Source organism: Podarcis liolepis, assembly GCF_965112155.1.
Source record: "Podarcis liolepis genome assembly, chromosome: 15".
In the NCBI taxonomy this organism is placed as follows: domain Eukaryota; kingdom Metazoa; phylum Chordata; class Lepidosauria; order Squamata; family Lacertidae; genus Podarcis; species Podarcis liolepis.
In genome coordinates, this window is record NC_139566.1 from 39,311,739 (window position 1) to 39,337,676 (window position 25,938).

At 47.3% G+C, this 25,938-nt stretch overlaps 1 protein-coding gene across 14 annotated transcripts in view; it reads left to right on the forward strand.

The window, feature by feature from the left end:
- The window catches only part of RIMBP2 (RIMS binding protein 2), a 293,903-nt gene that overhangs the window by 205,811 nt on the left and 62,154 nt on the right, over positions 1-25,938 (forward strand). For 8 of the 14 annotated variants that reach the window (XM_083476367.1, XM_083476368.1, XM_083476359.1 and 5 more), the window contains exons 5-8: positions 7,151-7,255; positions 10,776-10,826; positions 18,852-18,872; positions 23,320-23,524. In XM_083476367.1, coding sequence (XP_083332493.1) covers positions 7,154-7,255; positions 10,776-10,826; positions 18,852-18,872; positions 23,320-23,524 — 379 coding nt within the window. In that variant the 5' untranslated portion in view covers positions 7,151-7,153. The remainder of the gene's footprint in view (positions 1-7,150; positions 7,256-10,775; positions 10,827-18,851; positions 18,873-23,319; positions 23,525-25,938) is intronic. The other 6 variants (XM_083476372.1, XM_083476364.1, XM_083476365.1 and 3 more) reach the window with 1 other exon arrangement.

Below are 25,938 nucleotides of genomic sequence, written 5' to 3' on the forward strand. Positions count from 1 at the left end.
GATCGCCACATTCTAGTGCAGAATTAAATTTGGGTCGCTTCCCTCCCTGCGTTCCAGTTCTCTTTCTGAAACAAGGCAATGACATTCAAAAAGCCATCTGAGTCTCCGTTAATGTCGACAGTAGGCTTTTATAAATATTGGAACTTTTAAAAATAAACCTGTTCCCGGGGCAGATTCCTTTCCCACCACGGAGATCAGCTTCCTCAGCAAAGCCGTCTTGTCGCTTGGAGCAAGAGCACACACTTTGGAGACGACTGGGATGGGGCAATATGGAAAGAGAGACAAATGCTGTAACTCGCCCTTCGGAGGTTGTGATGCTGTCATGATTCTTGCATCCAGCAGCAATGTGGACAGAACTTGAAGTCTGCAGGGGCACCAGATGGGGAGCCAGGTCTGGGCTCAGAGATGACTACAGAAGATGGAGAGGCCATTGTGCCTGGGAGACTGGACAAGAACTCCCAGAAGAACCTCCCAGACCACCAGGGCCTGTAACACTGGTCTTGAAAGACCTACACTGGCTCCCAGTATGTTTTCGAGCACAATTCAAAGTATTGGTGCTGACCTTTAAAGCCCTAAACGGCCTCGGTCCAGTATACCTGAAGGAGCATCTCCACCCCCATCGTTCTGCCCAGACACTGAGGTCCAGCACCGAGGGCCTTCTGGCGGTTCCCTCGCTGCAAGAAGCCAAGTTACAGGGAACCAGGCAGAGGGCCTTCTCGTTAGTGGCACCTGCCCTGTGGAACACCCTCCCACCATATGTCAAAGAGAACAACAACTACCAGACTTTTATTTTTATTTTATTAATATGATATTTATTGTAAATTTTTGAAATTACAAAGAAAAAACAAAGAAAAAAAAGAAAATAGAAAAAACAAAGAAAAAACAAACCACACCAAACAATACAAATTCAAAAAACAAAAATACACCGCAAACAAACAAAAATAAATCCATCATTCTCAAATCCTCAACTCTCATTACCTTCTTTCTTTGACCTCCTCCTCCTCCCTTTTTTTGTATCCTGGTTAATAATTATGCAGCAAATCCTTTCCATATTTCATAGTATTCTGTCATTACATTACCTTAATCTATTTTCATCTTATCTTATAGAAAATCTTAAAAACTTAAAACTTAAATCTTATTTTTACCAACTTCTCACAACCATAATATTCTTACCTAATTCTTTAGCTGTGATTCCTGCATTCCTGTGTGGGTCACTTCCAACTCCACGGTTTTGTGATTTATTAACCCAAATTGCAGTCTAAACCACTGAGCCTCTTGGGTTTGCCAAACAGAAGGTCGGCCGTTTGAATCCCCGTGACGGGGTGAGCTCCCATTGTTTGGTCCCAGCTCCTGCCAACCTTACAGTTCAAAAGCACGCCAAAAAGTGCAAGTAGATAAATAGGTACTGCTCTGGCGGGAAGGTAAATGGCGTTTCCGTGCGCTGCTCTGGTTCGCCAGAAGCGGCTTAGTCATGCTGGCCACATGACCCGGAAGCTGTACGCCGGCTCCCTCGGCCAACAAAATGAGATGAGCGCCACAACCCCAGAGTTGGCCACGACTGGACCCAATGGTCAGGGGTCCCTTTACCTTTAAGACTTGCCGCAACATTTTTAAAAGGGTTATTTTGCCTCTATCTATTTTTAGTTCTTATGTGTAATACCTTGGGATCCTTTGCAAGTTATATAAAGTATTAAATTAATATTATTTTTTATTATTACATGCTGCACACGCTATGAGGAAGCTAGGATTTACTTCTGAGTAAACATACATACACCAAGTCTGCAATCCTAAACCCCATTAATTTAGACATTTTTTAGGATTGCACTGTAAGGTTACATATGCCGTATACATGAATTAAAAGAATAGTTACTATGTCAAACAGTGGGAGTGAATTTAATGGGATCTTGCTTCTGCACTGAATTTAATGGGATCTTACTTCTGAGGTGTAAGTTTTCCTGGATTCTATGGAGCTTGCTTCCCAAGATGGAAACTTGGATGTAAGTTATGTAAATTAAATTTTAAATTCGGTGTCAACAATTGCCTACTTGTATTTGCAAGTGGTTAATCCGATGAGCAAGTATGTGGCAATTTCAACAGCCAGGTCTGTTTTGACTGGAATTCTCTGACATCCCTAATTGCAGAAATGCATCTCAACATGCAAAATAGTGAGAGGCCGAGCCTGTGCTTTCTGACCTTGTCAAGAGTAGCTGTTATCACTTGCCTTAACCTACTGTATGCTTGAGAAATGGGATGACTTTGATTTATCTTCCTCACACAAGCAGTAAAGAAAAGAAGAAGAGTTTTCTTCAACTCTTTCCAGACTTTCTTGCCAACTTTGGCTGCAGGCAGGAGGCATAGAAACTCTGGTTTGAAATGTGTGTGTGTGTGAAGAATAGAAAGCTGAGCTTATCGACTTACTCATCAGCAAATCTCGCACTTCAATGGTGTAATGTGTATGGGTTGCTCGTGCGTAAGTTGCCGCCTCTCCAGGCTTCGTTGCCTTGCTAAACCTTTCAGTCTGGGCAGCCCTTCACTTTGTGGCTGCCTCAGTCGCTAGCAGAATCCGTCAGTGGGCGTTTCTTAAATCTTTTCCAACATAAAAGTTGTTTGACACCCAGTCTCCTCCTACTCTCTCTGCGCGGAAGTCTTCTGCGCAGGGTGGGCGTGGGTAGCGGAGGACCCGTGCTCTCCCCGCTGGTGTCCGGTGAAGAGTCCTGGAGCCCTCTCGCCGATTCCCCCATCAGCCCCTCTATATCCCTGGTGTTGCGCTGATTTGCTTCCCCATCTGCGGAGCTGCCTCTCTCCCTGCTGGGCCCTTCTCCAGCATCATTTGAGAGCCTTCCCTCCGCCTCTAGCTCCGATGTCAGTTCCCTGACAAATGGTTAACAAGTGGACAGGCAGAACATTATTTATTTATTCCTCAATATTTATATATCGCTTACTAGAACAAAAACTGATTTACAAGGAACCATCCAAAATATTCATTTGAAAGACCAATAAAAACCAAACCAACACTGAAAGCAAGATCTATAAATCAATCATTTTTTTTCCAAGCAAGAATGCTAAGAAAGAGGAAAACAATGTGTAGAAAGTCAATGCCCATAAAATCCTGTGATTAAAAAAAACACCTGCCGCCATCCCAGTGCTTCTAATATCGGATAGTTTTAGCATACTCAAAGGTTTTGTGTCTCTTTTGCAGGAAATGTATACTTTTGTGCATTCAGCAATTCAGCACGTTCTTATACCTACTAAAAACCATGTGTCCAAAGCATGTGCTAAAATCACTTGCCTGGATAAGCTTGCTGGAATGAAACATTTTATAGCAGGGGGCAAAACCAATGCAGCGAAGGCGTCTGCCTAATATCAAGGGACAGGGAGTTCCAAAGTGTAGGTGCTGCTATGCTAAAGGACTGCTTTCTTGCAACTGCAGAACAAATTGTCACTTGTAGGAACATTTGAGGGACGCAGGTGGCGCTGTGAGTTAAACCACAGAGCCTAGGACTTGCCGATCAGAAGGTCAGTGGTTCAAATCCCTGCTACGGGGTGAGCTCCCATTGCTCGGTCCCTCCTCCTGCCAACCTAGCAGTTCAAAAGCACGTCAAAGTGCAAGTAGATAAATAGGTACCACTCCAGCGGGAAGGTAAACAGTGTTTCTGTGTGCTACTCTGGTTCACCAGAAGCGGCTTAGTCATGCTGGCCACATGACCCGGAAGCTGTACGCTGGCTCCCTTGGCCTGATCTATAAATACATGCTGCCGTCCACTCACTCAGAACAGGAGCTTCAGGGTCAACCTACTCTAGACAGACAGACAGACAGACACACACACACACACACACACACACACACACATTTTGTTAGTTGACTGAACCACAGTAATAGCTTCTGCTAAGTCTCCTTTGGAGTGACACAGATAAAGAGAAGTTCAAACATTGCTTTACAATCACAACTTTGTCGGGCAAGCAAAAAGGAGAGCCAGGAGGGCACAGCGTGGATGTTTCAGAGGCGAACAAAGGAAGACGAAAGCAATTCTGTCTTTGGTTTCAGCAAAAGAAAGACACACAAAAAAACCATTCTCCAACCTGCCTCCCCCTGCCCTTTCCCTCCCAAAAAGACGTGCCTAGCAAGGCTGGATGCCTTTCATTCCTATTTTAGTCCTTCAAAAACAGGCCAAATAGTGATGGGTAGATAGATATAAAGGTTCGTGCAATGTTTGCCAGCTCATTCTCGACGATTTCAAAAGGGAAGCCTGTCTCTCTATGAATTGGCGAAGAGAGCTCACCCCCTTTGCTTACTCTAAAGTCCTCAGCAGGCACCACTTACCACCTGCAGGTTTGGTGGGAATAGTTTGCAACAGAGGAAAAGGTTTTGGGGAAAGGAAGGTCAGATTACAGGACATAGGGCTTTATGTGAATGTCTGTTGATCCATTGCCTGGGAGGCCAGCAAAAGAAATGGTGGTTAAAGGAGGATTAGTTAAATTCACAGAGGAAGGGCTATTCCATTGCTCTATGCTCCAGCTGGCAGTGTGTGTTTCACATCATCTGCCACCTGATTATTTTTTCCACTGCAGATGCTCAGAATTGGCCCTGGGACCTTCTGCCTACAATTCAGGCGTCCCACCACATTGTCCCTCTATGTCAGGGGTGTCAAACTCAAATTCATCGGGGGCCACATCAGCAGTTTGGTCACCCTCAAAGGGCTGGTTGTATCTGTAGAACTATGTGTCCACTCTTTATTATCATAAATTATTGTGGAGGTTTCCTGTGTAGAACGGCCGGCGCCGCTAGAGGGCAGACGTTCTCTGGCTTGTAGGCTGCCGCGCATGCGCTGAAGAGGCAGCTTTCTTGTGTCAAAAAAAAAAAAGCGAAAATAAAAGGTGGAGGCTGGTGGCTGGCGGCCGCTACACGGGCCACATGACGAGGTCTGGAGGGCCAGATTCGGCCCACGAGCCTTGTGTTTGACACCCGTGCTCTATGTCATCTTGAGCCACATGCCTTTCCAACTCATTGTACTCCGCCCCTTCTGTGATGTATTATTTTTAATGTGTCCTGTCGCCTGTTTAGATGCCTTGAGAGCTTGAACTATCCCCAGGCGAACCAGCAGCCATTAATAAGCAAAGTGATCCACTGAGAATCACGTCAGAGCATTTCAGAAGGGAACATAAGATAGCATTCTACCCAGCTTATGATGTGACTCTAGGAACTATCTCCGAAGAGCAGAGAGAATCTTTTTTCTTCCCATCTCAGCTGTGATTCCTGCATTGCAGGGGGTTGGACTAGATGACCCCTGGTGTCCCTTCGAACCTTGCAATCCTATGATTCAACAGTGCAATGGGAAGAGAAATACTGTATCCTACCCCCATCCCCCTGCTGACCTGACAATGGTGCCTCTTCTCTCTTTTGCAACCCTGTAAACTGGTTAGAAACGAGAACAGAGGAAGCTGCCTGGTACTGAGCCAGACAATCTATCTCAGTATTGTCTACACCAGGGATCCCCAACCTGTGGCCCATGGGCTGGAAGCAGCCCACGGAGGCTATTTAACTGGCCCACGCACACCTATCTACTACACGAAAAGGTGAAGGTCCACAAAGGTTTCTTAAGCCATGTAATAAGGAAATCACTTTATAAGATATGGAGTAAATATAGAGGAATTTTGGAACCAAAGATACCTTTGTGGATATCTCCAGCGGAAGCAATAGCAGTTAAAAGGAAAAACATGAAGGGAGGGTTGCCCACCTACCAGATATGACTAGAACCAGACACAGAAAAGCCAACTTTAAAAAAATACAATGAATTTAGATGCCACTTGTCTGATTGGATACAATATTTCCAACTCAATCAAAAATTGTGTACAGATAAGAAAGAAGGTCTTGCCAAAGAAACTTCCGTTTTTGAAAGAGAATTGTAGTGGTTGGGAGTTACTCGTGCGTAAACTTTCCCACTTTGAAGCTTGGTTGCATAGTTTAAACCGTTTTGACTGCACAGCCCATCTCAGCGTGGCTGCCTCAGTGGCTAGCAGAATCTGTCTGTGGGCATTTCTTAAACCTTTGCCAGCATAAAAGTTGTTTGACACCCAATCGTCTCCGCCTCTCATTGCGCAGAAGTCTTCTGCGCAGGGAGGGCGTGGGTAGTGGAGGACCAGTGCTCTCCTCACTGACTTCCAAGGAAGAATCCCGGAGCCCTTCCACCTCCTCTGCCATTTGCTCTCCTGGATCCTTGGTGTTACGCTGATTTCCTTCCCCCTCTATCAAGCTACGTCTCCCCCTTGTGCTGGTACCTTCCCCTGCAGAATCGGAGAGCCTCTCCTTCTCCCGTTGCTCTGATGTCAGTTCCCTGACAAGAATTAATATATAATAAAGGAAAGTATATATCAAGAATGAATGAATATCTCTTAGAGTGGGAAGTGAAAGAGGAGCAGGTAAAAACATCAATGGGCATCACGTTGGCAACATTTAATTGGCACTGTGCTGAAGTGTTTTCTCCGCCACAAAGGAGTAATATTGGGGTGAGGAAGCAACTGTTGTTCACTTCCTGTCATGGGCTGGCTGGAGGCAGAGGGGTGGTGGGAGGCACCAGCTGGGAACACCCAAGGGAAGAAGTCTCAGAGTCAGGGGGTTGTTGGTGGGATGATGATGAGTGGTCAGAGGGAGAAGAGGGAGCAGACTGAAAGGAGGAGGTGTCAGAAACTGAAGAGGTATCAAGGTTTACGGTTTAGCAAGCAGGAAGAGGCAGTGGCAGAGGCTGGAGAGGAAGCAGAGATGAGGCAGGCAGCTGAAAGAGCCAGGGGGGTCTCCCCCTCCTGCTGCAACCAGTTCCCATTCCCCCTGATCTCCCAGGGTCAGAGAAGGTATGAAGAGGGTGGAGCAGAGACAGATGTGCTGATGGAGTCTCAGCTTGCTTGGGAAGGACCCAGGGGAGGAGGAGCCTTAGACCATTGTGGGAAGGCTCACCTTCAGTCCTCACAACTGCCTCATTGGGGCAAGATCTACTCAGACAAGTTGCTGTGCTTACTAGGCCTGGCCTCCTGAGCTGTTTGTTTCTTTGAATAGAGAATTAACTTCGCTGCCACCGTGTGTGAGCTATTACTGACCTGTTTCTGGCACCTGTCCCCCACACTTGCCTGATGAGTTGTTTTCTTCCTCACTCAACAGCATATGCGAGAGGCTGCTGAACGGCGGCAACAGCTGGAATTGGAGCATGAGCAAGCCTTGGCTGTTCTCAACGCAAAACAGCAGGAAATTGAATTCCTGCAGAAGGTAAGCAAGGCAGCGGGAGGAAGGGAAGGGTGAAAAGCAAGCAGTAGGGCAAAGCTGTCACATGTGTGGCACCAGGAGTGAAACAGGTGAGTCCCTGGTAGATTTCACAAATCAGTTTCATAACCCGTTTCTTAATCTGAGCCCATTCTAGTTAGGACGTTACGTGAACGTGGAATACATTATGGGATCCATTTTTTCATGTTATGGAAACCATATTTTGAGAACTTTGGTTCCCCCCAATATTATGAGAACTTTGGTTCTTATCGGTAGTTGGTGCAACCGTGTGTTATCTTGCTGTTCTTGGATAGCTAGCCAGCCGTAGCACACTGCTAAATGCTGCTTCCATCTCTGAAAATGTGACTTTTCACAAAGTGGCTGAGGACAGATTCAAGCTCCTGCAGGTGATGGGAAACAGTGTGTTCCCTGTCCATTATGTTAAGGGAAAGGCTATAACTCAGTGGTAGAGAACACACTGTGCTTGCAAATGGTCCCTGGCATTTCCAGCTAGGGCTGGGAAAGATCTTTAGTCTGAAATCCCAGACAGCCCCTGCTGGTCAGCATGAAGACAGTCCTGACCCAGGCGGGCTGCTGTTCTGCAGGAACATTCAAACATCTGGCACATAGGAGGTAGCCAACAAATATAAGGTTGGTGCAGAATTCAACCCTTGAGGCACCAATAGTTAGAACATAGGAAGAGCCCTGCTGGATCAGTCCAAAGGCCCTTCTAACCCGGCACTATTCTCACAGTGGTCGACTGGATGCCTGAAGGAGTGTCTCCACCCCCATCGTTCTGTCCAGACACTGAGGTCCAGCGCCGAGGGCCTTCTGGTGGTTCCCTCGCTGCGAGAAGCCAAGTTACAGGGAACCAGGCAGAGGGGCTTCTCGGTAGTGGCATCTGCCCTGTGGAACGCCCTCCTACCAGATGTCAAAGAGAAGAACAACTACCAGACTTTTAGAAGACATCTGAAGGCAGCCCTGTTTAGGGAAGCTTTTAATGTTTAACAGACCCCACTTATTTTGTTGGAAGCCGCCCAGAATGGCTGGGGAAACCCAGCCAGATGGGTGGGGTATAAATAAATTATTATTATTATTATTATTATTATTATTATTATTATTATTATTAGGGAGCCTCTCCTCATTTGTGATTCCCAGCAGCTGGTCTTCAGAGGCATAGTGCCTCCAACAGGGGAAGGAGAACAGCAGCCTTGATGGTCTTCTCCTCCATGGATTTGTCTAAGCATCTTTTAACCCACCCCCCACCCCCACCCCTGCAAGTTGGTGGCCGTCACTATCTCTTGTGGGAACAGATTCCATAACTGAACTGTGAGCTGCGTGGAGAATTATTTCCTTTTTTCTGTCCTGACTTTCCCAATGTTCAGCTTTGGTTGGATGTCCCCAAATTCTAGTGTTTTGGGGGTGCATGTACCCCTCTATGACGCCTCCTCTTCCTTGCATTTTCTGCAAGCTAAAAAGCCTTGAATGTCTCAGCTTTTCCTCGTAGGTGAGCTGCTCCTTTTATGAGATTCCATAGCTGCATTTCATATTAAGAAAGCTAATAACTGCTGCTTCCACCTTAGATCCCTGATAGCATATTCAGGCTGATAGTCCTGTTTCAGGAGGATATTCAGAGCGCCAAGATGTCCCTATCTAGCCTCCCAGCCACAATAAGGAGGGCACAATATTGCCTTCCCAGACGCAATGCTGATAAGAGGACCCAGTAAGATAACCAAGTTTGTTATGAAATGTGTTTGCAGTGAGTACTGTTGTAGCTTTCAGTATCGATATTTTGAGTTTGAATTCTGGAAAGGTATATTTATAATTTTTTATTAAACCTGTGATGGTAGATAAGACAAAAGTTTCTTATTACTTGCTAAGGTATTGTTTGCACTCCAGAGACCTCTTTGTGGTCTCTTTCCTTTATCAGATGCTATTAGGGAACGTTTATTAGTCTAGCACAAAAAGCCAATGGAAAGAAAAGGCGTTTAACGCAGCTGAATAAAAAAAGGATGCTTCTCCAGACGAGCCCGTTTTCTCCGTAGTTTCTTCTGAAGGCAAAGAGTTGAGGAGGCATGCAAACAGAGGAAAGTAGCAAGTTGCTTCCTCTCACGTCTGACCATTGGCACATCTAGCTCAGTATTGTCTACACGGATTGGCAGCAGCACGATTTCAGAGGGGTATGTGTGCTCCCAGCCCTACCAGGAGATGCTGGAGACTGAACCTGCAACCTTCTGCATGCAAAGCAGATGCTGTACCACTTCCCCCAGCGAAGCTGGTCAGGAATGGATATGGTGGGAAGTGAAACAGGAGTGTGTAAACATGGCGCATTTGGGTGAGCTCACTGTGGGTTAAACCACAGAGCCTAGGACTTGCCGATCAGAAGGTCGGTGGTTCAAATCCCTGCAACGGGGTGAGCTCCCGTTGCTCGGTCCCTGCTCCTGCCAACCTAGCAGTTTGAAAGCACGTCAAAGTGCAAGTAGATAAATAGGTACCACTCCAGCGGGAAGATAAATGGCGTTTCTGTGCACTGCTCTGGTTCGCCAGAAGAGGCTTAGTCATGCTGACCACATGACTGTACGCTGTACGCTGTACGCTGGCTCCCTCGGCCAATAAAGCGAGATGAGTGCCGCAACCCCAGAGTCGGTCAAGACTGGACCTAATGGTCAGGGGTCCCTTTACGTTTACTCTGCGAGAAAGAATTGAGATGCTATTGTCATTCTAGGTCCCAGCATGCTCAACTCCCTCAACCATTCCTCAGAAGGCTTAGTTTCCAGACCCTTCATCATCTTGGTCTCCCTCCTCTGCACACACTTCTCTAGCTTGTCAGTATCCTTCTTAAACTGTGGTGCCCAGAATTGGACACAGTGCTCCAGGTGGGGTCTGACCAAGGCAGAATAGAGCTGTACTATTACTTCCCTTGATTGGGAAACTATACTGTACTTCCATTGGTGCAGCCTAGAATTGCTTTAGCATTTTTTTTATTTTTGCTAAAGAGTAGATCCACATGTTACGCTGCAAGGGAACATGGGTCACACCTCTAAGATTGCCTGGTGCAACCTCTTAGACTGGAGAAAATGTCTTTAGCAGCCTCTGAGTGTGTTAAAAACCATCTTTGTAAAGATCTGTTGGATAGGTCATGGGTAGGCAAACTAAGGCCTGGGGGCCGGATGCGGCCCAATCGCCTTCTAAATCCAGCCCGCAGACGGTCCGGGAATCAGTGTGTTTTTACACGAGTAGAATGTGTCCTTTTATTTAAAATGCATCTCTGGGTTATTTGTGGGGCCTGCCTGGTGTTTTTACATGAGTAGAGTGTGTCCTTTTATTTAAAATGAATCTCTGGGTTATTTTGGGGGCATAGGAATTCGTTCATTTTTTATTTTATTTTTCAAAATATAGTCCAGCCCCCCACAAGGTCTGAGTGACAGTGGACCAGACCCCTGCTGAAAAAGTTTGCTGACCCCTGGGTTAGATTTATTCTAGAGCAACAGGAGCTGGTCTAATTTTCTTCCTCTGTCTCTTTCAGGCTCAGGTTGAAGCTAAGAAAGAACATGAAGGTGCAGTTCAGCTGCTAGAGGTAAGGAAGGCGACGATCTTTTTTCTGCTCTCAGAGCTATCACTGCGAATAGCACTGTAAGCTTTGGTTGGTTGTGTTCAAGGGTGGTGAACCTTTAGCAGCCCAAGGGACACATTTATTCATGGGGAATTTTCAGGGGGCCTCATGGCAGCGGTGAATGGGGTCAGAGGGGATAGTGTGTGGAACAGGGGAAGTGACCAAAGTTAGAGGTCTCCACACATACCATTCACCATCCATCTGTCTATCCAAGGATGCAAGAGGCATTATTAATGTTCAAGGACACATTCCAGTCAGCTGAAATCATTTGGAGGGATGCAAAGTGGGGCCCCAAGGGGTGTGGTCAAATAAGGAGACCCAGAAGACCACATTCAGTCCAAGGCCTGTGCTTCCCCACCCATTTTAACTGGTGGATTCATCAACTGGTGGATTAACAGGCAAGGGCAAGGCAAATATCAGCCGAGCTAAGAGTTAAGAGCATGCTCATTTTATGTTTTGGGGTTTTTCCTGATGTGTTGCTGTTAACAGGGAATTTTCAAAATAATATAATTAATAACGGCTGTCCCTCCCAACAAGGAGTGGTAGGTTTTGCTTGCTAAATTATGATTCTTTGTGCCTTGCCTTCATATCTCAGAAAGTGTGCTTTTTCATATTTTAAGGATCTGAATTGTATACTCTGATACGGCATGCTTGCTTTGGGAACTTACATTGAAACACACTATAACCACAAACAAAGTTGGCACAATCTAAACAACAAAAATATTCCAGTGGAATTGCTTGATTGGTTAAGGCAGGCCATTGAAAAACCAAGGTTTCTATAACTGGTTAATGACCCTAATTATTATCAGTACATTTGTATGTATGTATGTTTGATTGATTTAGGCCAGGCATAGGCAAACTCCAGCCCTCCAGATGTTTGGGACTACAATTCCCATCATCCCTAGCTAACAGGACCAGTAGTCAGGGATGATGGGAATTGTACAGTGGTCCCTCGCAAGACGAAATTAATTCGTTCCGCGAGTTTTGTCGTCTTGCGATTTTTTTCGTCTTGCGAAGCACGGTGTCAGGAAAGTTTTGGAAAAGCTTCAAAAATCACCAAAGTCTTTAAAAACCTCAAAAAAGGCTACCACACCGCGTTCTATGAGTTGCTCCTCGAAGTCAAGTCGCAACGGTATTAACGGTGTTAAGAAAAAGGAAACAAACTTGCAAGACGTTTCCGTCTTGCGAAGCAAGCCCATAGGGGAAATCGTCTTGCGAAGCAGCTCAAAAAACAAAAAACCCTTTCGTCTAGCGAGTTTTTTGTCTTGCGAGGCATTCATCTTGCGAGGTACCACTGTAGTCTCAAACACCTGGAGGGATGGAGTTTCCCTATGCCTGATTTAGGCTTCAGCCCTATACACACTTATGGGCAGAGGGGTGGGTAATTCCCATTGAATGACAGATTCTAAAACCAGTGAGCAATTCCAACAGTCGTGGATGATGACAAATCCAGTACAACAACATCCAGAAGCAACCAGATTGGGGAAGACTGCCTCGAAGATTAATAGGTCCTAGGAACATTCTCTTGCTTTGCATTTTTTTTTTTTTTAAATGGGGGATCACAAGGAGTAAGTGGAGACAAGGGCAACATAGAAGCTCATTTATGTTTCTTATAAGGATGTTAGATGGGCTCAGAAAAGGCCTTTTTTGTTTTTAAGGAGAATCCCAGCATTTTTATTAGACTTTATCGGAAGCCTCATGAATTTAGCAATAAACAAGGTTGTCACATGAAGCAGAATATCGAAAGCTGCCTCTGATAATCTCCCTGGCTCAGTCAAAGCCCATTAATTGCCCTGTCTGTACAGCTGGTGCCCAGAGAAGTAAAAATCTATATGCCTCCACCGGCTTCATTAATGACTTCTAATAGTAATTATGATCTTTGATGCTGGGTATTTCCTGGGGATTAATGACTGGGTACATCTTATCGACTCTGGGATTGTGCCTCTTTGCCTTCCAGTCCTCTGAACCGGCCATTAATCCATGAGGAAGGCCCGTTGAGTCAAAAAAAATTGCTTTGAAAAAACAGGGACAATGGTCTGCTGCTCTCTGCATTGCTCTTATGGGGTAGCAATTAAGGGAGAGCAAAAGTGGCCCACCTCCAGATGTTGTTGGATTCCCAGAACCCCTGACCATTGGCTGTTCTGGCTGGGACTGAGGGGATTTGGAGCCCAACAGTATCTAAAGTCTACCATGTTGGTTGCACCTGCTGCAATACCTTTATCACTGGGTTTTTTTTTATTTAGTTAGTTTTTTAAAAAACAACAACACACACACACAATTATCTAGTTAGTTCATGGGGTATATGGGGTGTTAGGGGAGAGATGGGACACGGGTGGCACTGTGGATTAAACCACAGAACCTAGGACTTGCCGATCAGAAGGTCGGCGGTTCAAATCTCCATGACGGGGTGAGCTCCTATTGCTGTGTCCCTGCTCCTGCCAACCTAGCAGTTCAAAAGCACGTCAAAGTGCAAGTAGATAAATAGGTACCACTCCGGTGGGAAGGTAAACGGCGTTTCCATGGTATGCTCTGGTCCACCAGAAGTGTCTTAGTCATGCTGGCCACATGACCCGGAAGCTGTATGCCTGTTCCCTCGGCCAATAAAGCAAGATGAGCGCCGCAACCCCAGAGTCGGCCACGACTGGACCTAATGGTCAGGGGTCCCTTTACCTTTAGGGGAGAGGTAGTGCCTCTGGTGGGGACATGTTGTGCTTCTTCTGAGGTAGTTTGCCCACCTTTGATCCCCACCCTGCACTCAGCTCTCACCTGTGACTCCCTGCCAGCATGCAACAGCAGCCACAAGCCAGGAAATGGCTTTGACTGGGTGGCTACACCAGGTTGAGGGTAGCTGATGGGTCTCAGACCCTCAGTGAATTAGTGACTTCCCCTGCACGTGAAGACAAGCTCTGGACGAGACCAGCAGTGGGGCCAGCAGTTAAGAAGGTGGTTTCTGCATGTGCTGGAAAGAGAAGTAGGAAGTTGAGGCTCTGGGAAGGTAGCCCATCTAGGAGAAGGAAATCTCTGATCCCAAACCTCTGCTGCCTTGTGGCTATATGCTCATTCATGAGAAAGGCTTCAGGGGTGAATCCTGACAAAAATCCGTACCCACCACCTTTAAATACTTTAAAACATACAAAAAGTTAAAATCCTTGAACAGGTTAAAAGTTGTGCCAGCATTTCTAAGCATCTGGGTGGGTAAAGGTAAAGGGACCCCTGACCATTAGGTCCAGTCGTGGCCGACTCTGGACTTGTGGCGCTCATCTCGCTTTATTGGCTAAGGGAGCCGGCGTTTCTCCACAGACAGCTTCCGGGTCATGTGGCCAGCATGACTAAGCCGCTTCTGGTGGACCAGAGCACCACATGGAAACGCCGTTTACCTTCCCACTGGAGCGGTACCTATTTATCTACTTGCACTTTGACGTGCTTTCGAACTGGTAGGTTGGCAGGAGTAACGGGAGCTCACCCCATCATGCGGATTCGAACCGCCGACCTTCTGGTCGGCAAGCCCTAGGCGCTGTGGTTTAACCCACAGCACTACCCGTGTCCCTTAAGCATCTGGGTAGGCTAGCCTAAACAAGAATGTTTTTAGCAGGTGCAAGAGTTCAGTGAAGGCACCTGCTTGGTAGCAATAGGCAGGGAGTTCCCAAGTGTAGGTGCTGCCACACGAAATGACCGAGTTCTTACCAATGTGGAACAGGTATTATGCGGTGCCTGTGGCAGTGCCTGTTCAGCTGATCAAATTGGTTGAGTGGGTGCATCTGCAGAAAGGCAATCTCATAGGTAAACTGGTCCCAAGTTGTTAAGGGCTTTGTGTACTAACAACAGTAACACCTTAAATCTGGCTCAGTAGCAGATCAGCAACCAGGGCAGGTCTCTGCACAGGTGTTATTACATGCCCACAAGGCCTCACTCCTGGTCAGCAGGAGTTGTGCTGCTGCAGCATTCTGTACTAACTATGCAGGGAAGTCCTGCATAGAGTGCATTCAGGGCCAGATTTAGGTTTGATGAGGCCCTAAGCTACTGAATGTAATGGGGTCCTTTATATGTCCAGCTGTCCTTTGTCAACAACAAATTGTCACTTTTTGTGTGTGTGTACCACTGTACAGTGGTACCTTGGGTTAAATACACTTCAGGTTACAGACTCTGCTAACCCAGAAATAGTACCTCAGGTTAAGAACTTTGCTTCAGGATGAGAACAGAAATTGCGCAGCGGTAGCGGGAGGCCCCATTAGCTAAAGTGGTGCTTCAGGTTAAGAAGTTTCAGGTTAAGAATGGACCTCCAGAACGAATTAAGTTCTTAACCCAAGGTTCCACTATATATAGAAATGAGAAAACCAGTGATATTTTAGGGAGCAGGCTAGCAGGCGGGGCCCATTACTTACATCATAGGAGCCTATGATGAACACAACACAACACAACACAAAACACACTGTTGCTGTATGTAGGTTTTATTTGTTTGTTTTTTTCTTATATTTTGGCAATGTACATTCAGTTGTTGTTTTTTCCTTTAATTTTTGTGTGTGGCCCCAAGAGAGTGGGGCCCTAAGCTATAGCTTGTTTAGCTTATACATAAATCCAGCACTGAGTGCATTGTAGTAATCCAGTAATCCAGCAGGGAGGAGGATGGGGCAAAACTAACATGAGTGACTCTGCTGGCATTGATTCTGGCACTGCCTCCTCTCTGGGCTCCTTGCATTCTTCCCTGCCAATCTCAATGGTCACCAGTGACCGCTGGCCTGGAGAAGAGAAAGGGGCTCTTCAAACACCCGAAGGGCTGTTTCCACAAAGGAGGGCAATAGCTACCCCAGAGGGCAGGATACTAGACCTCCTGGGGGGTTAAATTTCACATGATTTGATAGTGGAAGCAATTGCTTAGAACAGGCATAGGCAACATTTGGCCCTCCAGATGTTTTGGACTACAATTCCCACCATTCCTGACCACTGGTCCTGTTAGCTGGGGATCATGGGAGTTGTAGGCCAAAACATCTGGAGGGCCGAAGGTTGCTTGAAGAGATGGTGGCCTCCCACCTGCCGAAGGTCTTCTTCAAGCAGAGGCTGGACAGCCATCAGTTGATTATGCTCTGGCACTCAGTTTCCTGCATTGCGCAGAGGGTTGCACCTAAAGGCACACTTTATAATTCTTTGGTGCCTGACAACAGGGCTGAACCCTAATAAATAGCCAATCTTGCAAGTCACACTGACATAAAATGGCAAAACTTGCAGCTCTTCCTAAGAAGCCTCAATAGGAAACCACAGAGGCAGGCAGGGACCAGGAAATTGAAATTACCCCTGGCAAATTGTTGCCCCTGCTTTACCTTTGGAGAATGCCTTGTGAAATGTGTGGGGTGTGTGTGTGTGTGTGTGTGTGTGTGTGTGTGTGTGTGTGTTGCTAAATCTTCAGTTTTCCAAAGCGCAGCCTTCTCCCCCTCTGAATCCCAGAGATTGGGGGTCCTAAAGAAACTCAACTCTGATGTACACACATGCTGGACCTGTACATACATACATACATTTCTGGATACTGTCATCTGTACAGACATCAGATGGATTGCAGGGCACTTTTTCCTAACATATCTTGAACCAAAAGAACAAATGCCTTCCTGTTGTTGTTTTTTAAAACAGTGCAGGCTTCACTACCGCAGAAGCAAAATGAATAATGCAAGGAACAGGTGGAGCGGCATTTTCTTGGGATGGGGCAGAGGGGGGGGGGTCCCTGCCAAAGCCTCTGTTGCTCTTTATCCTGGCGGGGTAAAGGATTCAACATGCCTTTGCGGTGTTTTGGGCCTTGTGAGCAAAACCAGTTTCACCAATGTCACTAGCCCCAGGGGCCAGCCAAGGCTTTGGGTTTTTCTTCCTTTAAAAATTTTCATGTAAAACATTATTTCTGCAATTTCACTGCCACCATCAAGTGTATTTAAATTGCTTTTTTTTAAAAAAAAAACTAAATCATATAAGGTAGCAAACCCCTAGCAAATGCAAGAGGAAATGAGTTTGATCAAGCTGGGAGGGAGCAGCTATAGCCAGGAAGAGGTCATTTATCCTTCCTGAAATTCCAATTTCGCTTGGATTGTCTGCTGTTTCTCCCCTTTGTGATTTGCTTATTGATCTCACATCGCCCTTGAGCTTATTAATTTCCCCCATGTGTTTATTTAATTGGCTTGTTGCGATTGCTAATCAGCGGCACTATTGATCTCCCCCTCCCCTAAACGTATGCCAGTGTGGTTGCTGTTAATGCATGCCATTTTTCTTTTCTTCGTTTGAGTATGGTAAACGTCTCAGTTGGCATATCTACGTTACTCATTCTCGAAAAAGGGAAACTACTTTCCAACTTGCGTTCCACTCTCATATTTCCCTATCAAGAAACTCAATGAATTGCTTTGTGCAGTGCTGTGTAAAGAATGTCCTCGAGCTTTTGCAGGCTGCAACTGCTGGGTGGCATTTTGCAAGGTTTCTTGAGGGGCAGGAGAGAGTTGCAATATTCTCAACGCCAAGAGGCTTAGCGATGAAAACAACGGAGGTGGCATCTTCCTCATCAGTGAAGGCTGGGCCCTTAAAGCAAACGGGTCACTGCCCTGCCAGCTTGAATCTAACCCCCAGCCCACGCAGCTGTCTCCTTACTTGTATCCAGTTGAGGAGGTAGCCCTGCTTGCTGAATTCCTCCTCTTCAATCTCTGTCTTGCCCTTTGTGAAACTCAGCAGGGAGGAGGATGGGAATGACTTTGCCTGTCCTTGGCTCTGGTTCCACCTGCTGCTGGCCTCCCTGCCTTCCACCCTACTGCCCACCATTACCCGCCACCTGACCCCCTGAAACGCTTCTTGCTTTCCCCACCACTTCAAGTGGCGTGAAGCTGCTGAAACCAGCCTGCAGTTGGGGCAGTGCCCTGTTCCCACCAAAATGCCTTATACAGTGAAAAAAGAATGCTACATCATGACACAGTCAGGGGCAGAGGAAGGGGGTGGGTCGCCCCGGGTGTCACCACTGGGGGGGGGTGACAAAATGTGGGGCGGCACTTACCGTGGGGCTTGCAGCGCACCCAAGCCACGCATCTCTTCTGGGAGTGACGCAGCAGCTTGGGCGCCCGCAAGCTCCACGCTGCCCCAAACGGTCCGCCCGCCTCCTCCCCTTCAGCTGTAGGGCGGCTGAGGGGGAGGAGACAGGCAGACTACTCAGAGGCCTCACAGAGCGTCCTGTCCTGGCTGGCCCCGCCCCCGCAGGCAGCTGGCCCCGCCCCGGGCACAGGGCACACGCGCGACCCCAGGTGCCCGATTGGCTTGCTGGACGCAGTGGGCTCATCCACACTTTGGAGTTGAAGCTCAGTTAAGCAAAACTCTTTGTATTTTCCACGCATCCGATAAGATTCGAATTGGGGGCAAGGTCGGATTTCCGCAAGGCACAGCTACAGATCAATGGGAGAAGCTCTCAGCCCCGGTGGAATTAACTGGTATACACTATACACAATAGTGATCAAAAGTGTGGGTGAGCCCAGTGTTGTTCTGGATGTATCGTCGGCAGGGGGTGGAAATATGGCAACCCCAAGTAGCCCCGTGTGGGCTGCCGTCTTTTGATTTCAGCAGAAATCTGAAATGACACTCTGCTATGATGATATGGCAGTCTTCCAGCCGAGGCATTCTGGGGAAACATGGTGACTTGCCTCGCAGTGAATCGCTGCATCTGTGTGCCCCTTGAAGCACTGGGAAAAATCTTCCACAGAGGGTCTGCAGACTTTGAACAAAGGGTCACTAAGCACTCTTACCCAAACTACGGCTCCCAGGATATATTTGAAATGGGTCTGAACATGTGGCGTAGATACGCACAATATATATGTTGGTTTGAAATGTGTGAAAAGAGAAGTGTGTTCTAATCTGTTGGTGTTGTTCAGCTTTTTTGGTTTTTTGTTTTAAAGATCTTTCTTTTGTTCTGCATCTTTCCCCTCCCCTTCCCTGTGTCTTTTTGTTTTTGTTTCTGTGTATATTGCTTTGCTCTTCATCCAGAACACCTTGGACAGCATGCAGGTATTTCGGTCAGAAAATAAAACCTCTTCTTTGCCCCCTCCCCCTCAACTCCACACCAAAGCCAAATGAGTGCCCACTGCCCACCCACCCCTTTGCATGAAATGCCCACGCAATAGAGCCCTTGTTCCAAAAGCATGTTTAGTTACTGATGCAGATACCACTGGGGCAGCCAGGTGAATCAAAGCCAGTGGTATTACCTGGTGAACGTGGCACAGAGAATGCTTTGTTACTCTCAAGTCTGCATTTTGATGTTGAATGCTAGGATTTGTGAGCATGCCCAGTAAGAATGATTCAAAAGCTTCATGCAAAGTAGTAACTTCCAGGTGTTGTGTATGGATTTGTCTGAATTCAGATTACGTGGCCAGCTGATTGGTTGACAAAGGGCTTATCCACCCCTCTGTTTCCCCCCCAGGGAAACCCAATCTTTAGCACTGAATCGCAACAAACAGCAATCAGGTTTTCAGCGGTTTGCTGTTTGTTCTGATTTATCGCTAAAGAGCAGATTTTTCCAGAGAGAAATGGAGGGACAAAGGCAAAACCCCAGAACAACTGCTTTCAAGGCCCGGGACAAGCAGAAGTCTGGACAAGCCCTAAATAAGAAGACATGGTTATTTCATTGTTTCAGTTGCTAAAGGCAAGAATGGTGTCATGTAACTGGGGCCTGATAGTGAGTCAAACTCTGCCAGGGTGGCCCACCTACACATCACTACAGAAGAGGATGCAGATTTGCATAAAATGTGCATATGGTGATTTATATATATACAGATGCAAATTTTTAAATGATATAGTACATTTTAACTTGGAAAGGGCTATGATCTAGTGCCCTATATGCAGGCTTAGGCTGCATAGACACTATCTTTAGATCACAGTTACAGTTCCCAGCAACCCTCAACCAACTACAGTACCCAGAATTCTTTGAGGCAAAGAATGTGCCTTAAATGTGTGGCATGCATGCAGCCTTAGTCTGCCGTCCAGGTACTCACTACTGTTGGGCAACTCCAAGGCCCTGCTGTTCTGCATTCTTTCTCTTTAAACAGGACTTGGGCAGAACAGCCCTTCAGAGAGAGGGCACCTTCAGACCAGAGGAGTTTTCTCTGACTGTCTCAGATGGAGAACCACCCTCTGTAAAGTTACCTCCCTCGTTACCCGAGTCCCTGGAAAACTGCTGTCAGTCAGAGCAGTCAATACTGTGAACAGAGAGTCTGACTTGGTCTCCAGCCCATTCTCTTAGATAGGGAGGGAGGTCACCTGCAGTGAGAAAAAAATTATATCCAGAAGAAAACATGGAATTAATATTAATGATTTACCTTACAAGATTGACATAAGTACCGTATTTTTTGCGCCATAACACTCACTTTTTTCCTCCTAAAAAGTAAGGGGAAATGTCTGTGCATGTTATGGAGGGAATGCCTACGGGTGGCATGCCTACGGATTTTCCTCCTCTAAAAACTACGTGCGTGTTATAGAGCGAAAAATACGGTATTACTGAGATAATACATGCAATGATCTTTGTATACTCCAAAGGATGAAGTTAGGGATGTGGAACTTGAGATCATGCAGATGCTACCAGGCTCCACCTTCCACCTTCCCTGATATTTGGCCATGCCAGCTGAGGCTGATGATGTCAAACTGTAACTTCGAGGCCTCAGCTTCTCCATTCCGGATCTAGGGAAGGAGCTTTGGCTTCCCATAGAGCAGAGATGGGAGCCCTGTGGCCCTCCAGATGTTGTTGGATTCCACCTCCCATCCAAAATGACCAACGGTCAGGGGATGGTGGAAGTTCATTAACATCTGGAAGGCCACAGGTTCCCCACCCCGGGCTTAGGAGCAGGGCCACAACTCAGTGGCAGAGCCCATGCTTTGTAGGGGAAACCATTCCAGGTTCAATCCCTGGCATCTCTCATTAAAAAAAAATGATCTCATGTAGCTGGTGAGATGAGACACCCTGGTGGGCCACCAACCCTCAAAGGAGACAGCGCTGAGCTACTTTCTCAGGGAGAGGGAATAAATTTTGGCATAATAGCCTCCACAGTCCATTGAATCCAAAGTTGGAGTGAGTCTCAATTCAGAAATTCCACCCAGGAAGTTGCTCCTCTTGCAGCTGTTTTGCCTGCTTCTGCATCAATTGTGACTATCCTAAAGTAGATGCTTTGTTCCAGGTTTTAATGTCTGCCCTAGATTTCCAAAGGGGAAGCCCATCCATGGGAAACTCTTCCCCACATTCAGCTTGCCCTGCCTCAACACACCTCAGGCAAAATGACTCAAAGTGGAAAGAAAGGCTGATCTTGTGGAAAGATCAGGTTTTTTGGGTGTGTACCATCTGGTGGGGTGTGGGGGCTGTTAGGGAAGTGATGCTTCCCCTGTCATGCTCCTTCTGGGGTAGTTTGCCACCTTTGGTCCCCACCCTGCACTAGACCCCCACTTGTGGCTCCTAGAAGCTGTCAGCATGTGGCAGCAGCCACAGGTTTAACTGGCTGGGTAAACCAGGGGAGGGTAGCCAATGGGTGTCAAACCCTCAATGAGTTAGGGGCTTCTCCTGCATATGAAGACAGGCTCTGGCAGATGGAGTGAACAAGACCGAGAGTGGGTCCAATTATGAAGAAGATAGAGGGAAGTGAGGGGCAGATGGGGTCCATCAACCTAGGAAGGCAGTTTTCTGCTGAGGTCCCTACACTCCTGCAGGGGGCTGCTGTCAAACCCCGGATCTCCTGTTCCTGGTGCTCCTTTTCCTCTTCACAGTTGCTGCTTGTTCATCTGCCCTCTCTGGCCATTCATAGAGTGATGACAGAGAAGCAACTTCCTTCACTTGCCATTCTCTCTCTGGGTGGCTGCATAGATTGGACCCAGGGGCAAGTAAGACAGACTGCAGTGACCCAGAAGAGGAGGAGGAACAGCTGAGATCCCACACAAGGGAGCTGAGTTCAAACCCTGGTGTTCTGGGTTCGACTAAGAGATCTATTCCAAAGCTTTGCTTTTGTGGGTTCGGTAAAGAAAAATGGCCCCACCAAAGCTTTTCGGCTTGAAGTTCATGCTGCTTTCTGTTCCAACTAGAATTATTGAACAAAGCAATTCAGCAACATCTGGAAGTTATTCATTCATTGTTTGTTTTTTTAAAAAGGGGCTATTGAGCATTTTCTGGAGTGTGGACTCTTGAATATGTTCTGTTAGGGCTAATTCATGGCATTGTTTTGGGAAATGGTGTGGTGAGTGACTGGCAAGTGGTGACTGTAATAAAGGCCTCATAGACATCAAAAGACCCATCTTAATCAAGCACTCCAACAGCCAGACACCCTTGAAAGTGAGGCATAATGGGGATATAATCCTTCTCTTATCTGACCTCAACCTCTGGATGTCCTCTTCCTGAGCATAGAATCATAGAATTGTAGAGATGGAGTGAACCCTGAGGGTCATTTAATCCAACCCCTGGCAAACCAGTAATCTAATAAAAGGACCATGCTTACAGCTCAATCCTGACAAAGTCTACTCAGAAGTAAATCCAGTTGAATTCAATGGGGCTTACTCCCAGGTAAATGGAGTTAGGATTGCAGCCTTTGCAACCATGGCTAGCAAACACAGAGAATTCTAATCTGCATCAAGTTGTGAAAGTAAATTCCATTAAGCGTTGATTTCACAGTGGAACCATCACCTGGTTTCTTCACCACATGCCCAAACCACAGTTTATAAGTTCGCCCTTCTCTTTCTGTGCACAGTGGCATGGTGAGCAGCACTCTAGGTGCTTAATGGTGCAACCAGATTGCCTCTTCGTGGTGGATCTGGCATCCAGCAATCAGCTTTGCTGGCAGGGCTGTAGCCTAACAACAGCTTAGCATATCCTTTGCTTTTATGGAACACCAGTTCGCTTCCTGGAACTTATGTGCCTAAGTCAGGCATAGGCAAATTCGGCCCTCCAGATGTTTTGGGACTACAACTCCCATCATCCCTAGCTAACAGGACCAGTGGTCAGGGATGGTGGGAATTGTAGTCTCAAAACACCTGGAGAGCCGAGTTTGCCTATGCCTGGCCTGAGTTCACAGGGTTGGGATAACCTGGTCTCTTGAGGGAAGAGAGTGCTTGGCCAAATGGGCCCTTTCCCTCCTTTCTTCTGAAGGCAGTTCCTCATAACCAGGGCTACGTGCGCCAAAACAAAACGCCCCAAAACTCTGCACCAATGTGTAGATCCAGATTCCACAGCCCATTAAAATTCATTCTTTTATCCATTGAGGGTACAATCCTGTGCCATCCTATGTACCCCATGATGGCTCATCTAATGGCCATAAGAATAGGGGGGAGGAGTTAAATGGGGGTCACACCAGCTCCTTGATTCCCGATGCCCACGTGAATATGCCAGCACCCTGCCCACCCCAAGGGAAAAGCCACAACATATTATCTCCAAATGTTGTGACCCCACGTGCCGTGATCTCAGTTTTGGTGTTCTCCCTTTGCCCAGGCTAAGGTCCGTGAGCTAGAGGAGAAATGTCGGACGCAAGGCGAGCAATTTAACCTCCTCTCCAAGGAACTGGAAAGGTTTCGGCAGCAAGCTGGGAAGATTGATCTCCTGACGAGTAACTCGTTGGCATCCACGGATATCCTTGGCTCACCTAGCAAATCCCTGTCCCAGTTCATGAACGGAATTGCCACATCCTTAGGCAAAGGTAAGAGCCGAGTGCTTTGGTCCGTAGAATGTCTAGAAAGACCTGCCCATTTCTGGAATACAGTGATACCTCGGGTTACATACGCTTCAGGTTACAGACGCTTCAGGTTACAGACTCCGCTAACCCAGAAATAGTGCTTCAGGCTAAGAACTTTGCTTCAGGATAAGAACAGAAATCGGGCTCCGGCGGTGCGGCAGCAGCAGGAGGCCCCATTAGCTAAAGTGGTGCTTCAGGTTAAGAACAGTTTCAGGTTAAGAACGGACCTCTGGAATCAATTAAGTACTTAACCCAAGGTATCACTGTAGTACCGGAAGCTAGAACAAATCAATGCCATCATGTGTTTTGGAATATCGACGAGTGGTTCATATATAATGCCAAACCATAGTTTGGCATTTCCCCAGTCTGGAGTCCTTCGACTCCCATCAGCACCAGCAGCAGGGTGAATGGTCAGTGACAATGGGAGCTGTAGGTGCTTATACGTAGTTGATGGGCAACTCAGTTCTCCTGCTCCTTTCCCTTAAGGCTCTTTCTCTTTAAATAGAGGGTTCCTTCTGACGGAGAACTATTCTCTGATCGCCCTTCTGACAGAGAAATGTTATCTGTAAAGTCAGACCCAGAACCCTACTGTCCGTTCACGTAACGCCAGATCATGTCATTGCATCCGTAGCAGCCAAGAGGCACTCAATGAAGTTGAGTGAATCAGTTTTCCTTCTTGAGAATAGTCATGTGTTCTTTGAAATCTACCACTTCAGACATCAAGGGAAACAGTTGTTTGTGTGAATGGTAAGAGGCTGGGCTGTGCCCTTGAGCTCTGATCATGCCTTGCTTGACTGGATGGAGGACAGGTAGAAAGGGGTGTGCAAATGCGTGTACAAAGTAGCAGAAAGGTAAAAATTAGCATTCATTGTTCCACCCGCCAGTGGTGCATGTCCCTTGCCATGTTTCCCCCCGGGGAGGGGGATGTGGCCCTTGAGCTGGAAAAGGCCCCCCAGCCCAGTGTAAAATTTGCAGTTGTCTATTCCCTTTGCATTTTAAGGAACCAGAGGAAGTGTTATAATTGTCACGGTCCAGTTCATGGGCGATCAAAGTCCTGGCTGGGGATGTCGGGACCGGGGGCAAGCTGGTGGGGTGGGAGCAGGAACGGGAGTCCAGAAGCCAGGAGTCAGGAAGTCTAAGGGTCAGAGAGCCGGGAGTCAAGAAGCCAAGGGTCAGGAAGCAAGGAGTCACGAAGTCAAGGGTCCGAGGATCAAGGAGTCAAACGCAGCAAAGCAGGGAATGTGTTGCTGTGTCAAAGAGCCAAAGGGAAATGCTGACCTTATATCCCTTCCCGGCTCTTGCCACCAGGTGCTGTGAGTTACCAATCAGCCTCACCTGTGTGGCTGCGCCTTGCCTCTTCAGAACAAACTTAGGAAGGCCCCAGTCCTGCAAAGTCCTATTGGTCACAGGGCCTGATTCCTGGATGCACACCTGACAATAATCTAGAATTGAAGAGGAACATTGCAGGGTCATCATTCCCTCTGTTCCCACTTCTACTGTCTCTTCCCTTGCTGATTATAGTGTTCCTTAAGTTGTACATTTCCTAAACCATCACCTAAAAGCAGCAGCGTAGCTAGCCATTAGGGTGCGTGTGTCCTGCAGCTGGGGGCAGGGCAAGCCACCCATGGGGACGGGGGGCGCTGCATGGAGCCTCTTCGCCACCACCCCCTCAGGTGTAGGGCGGCTGAGGGAGAGGTGGAGGGCAGGCGCAAGTCCCACGATGCCGTTTCAGGCAGCGCGGAGCCCGCAGGAGCCCAAGCCCCCACATCACTCCCAGGAGAAACACGTGGCTCGGGCACGCTGCAGGCCCCACAGTAAGTGCCGGCCCCCGCAGTGTGGCGCTCAGTGCCAGCTGCATGTTATTACATTTGCTGACTGAACTAAAAAGTTTTGTGAGCCCTTTAAAAAAACCACCAACCTCATATTTTTGTCATTGTGTCACCCCCCTCAGGGATGACACCCGGGGCAGACCACACCTCCGCACCCCCTTCCTCTGCCTAAAAGCTTTTGTTTGGTTCATCTGGGGTGGTGATGGGGCTTTGGCTGAGGCTTTTCTGTCTTGCCAATAGTAGCTACTGCTAACTAGCAGAGCCTCGTCTCCTTAGCTTGCTTTTAAGTGCATCAATAATTTTCAAAGGTCACAGCTGCAGCGCTGGCTGGAGGGTCACCCGAGGACACTTGGAATCATTCCAGTGTGCCAATTTGCACATGTAGTTCTGTCTCCCACAGGCCCTTGCCCTCTGATGAGGCTTGGCGCTGGCAAGTTGGGCCAATTCGGATGTCACATGTGTGTGTGCTTATTAGTGAACAAAAACGCTTGCCAGTTCAACTACAAAACTGTGTGTTGTGAGTTGAGGAGGTTTCCCTATTATTTTCCT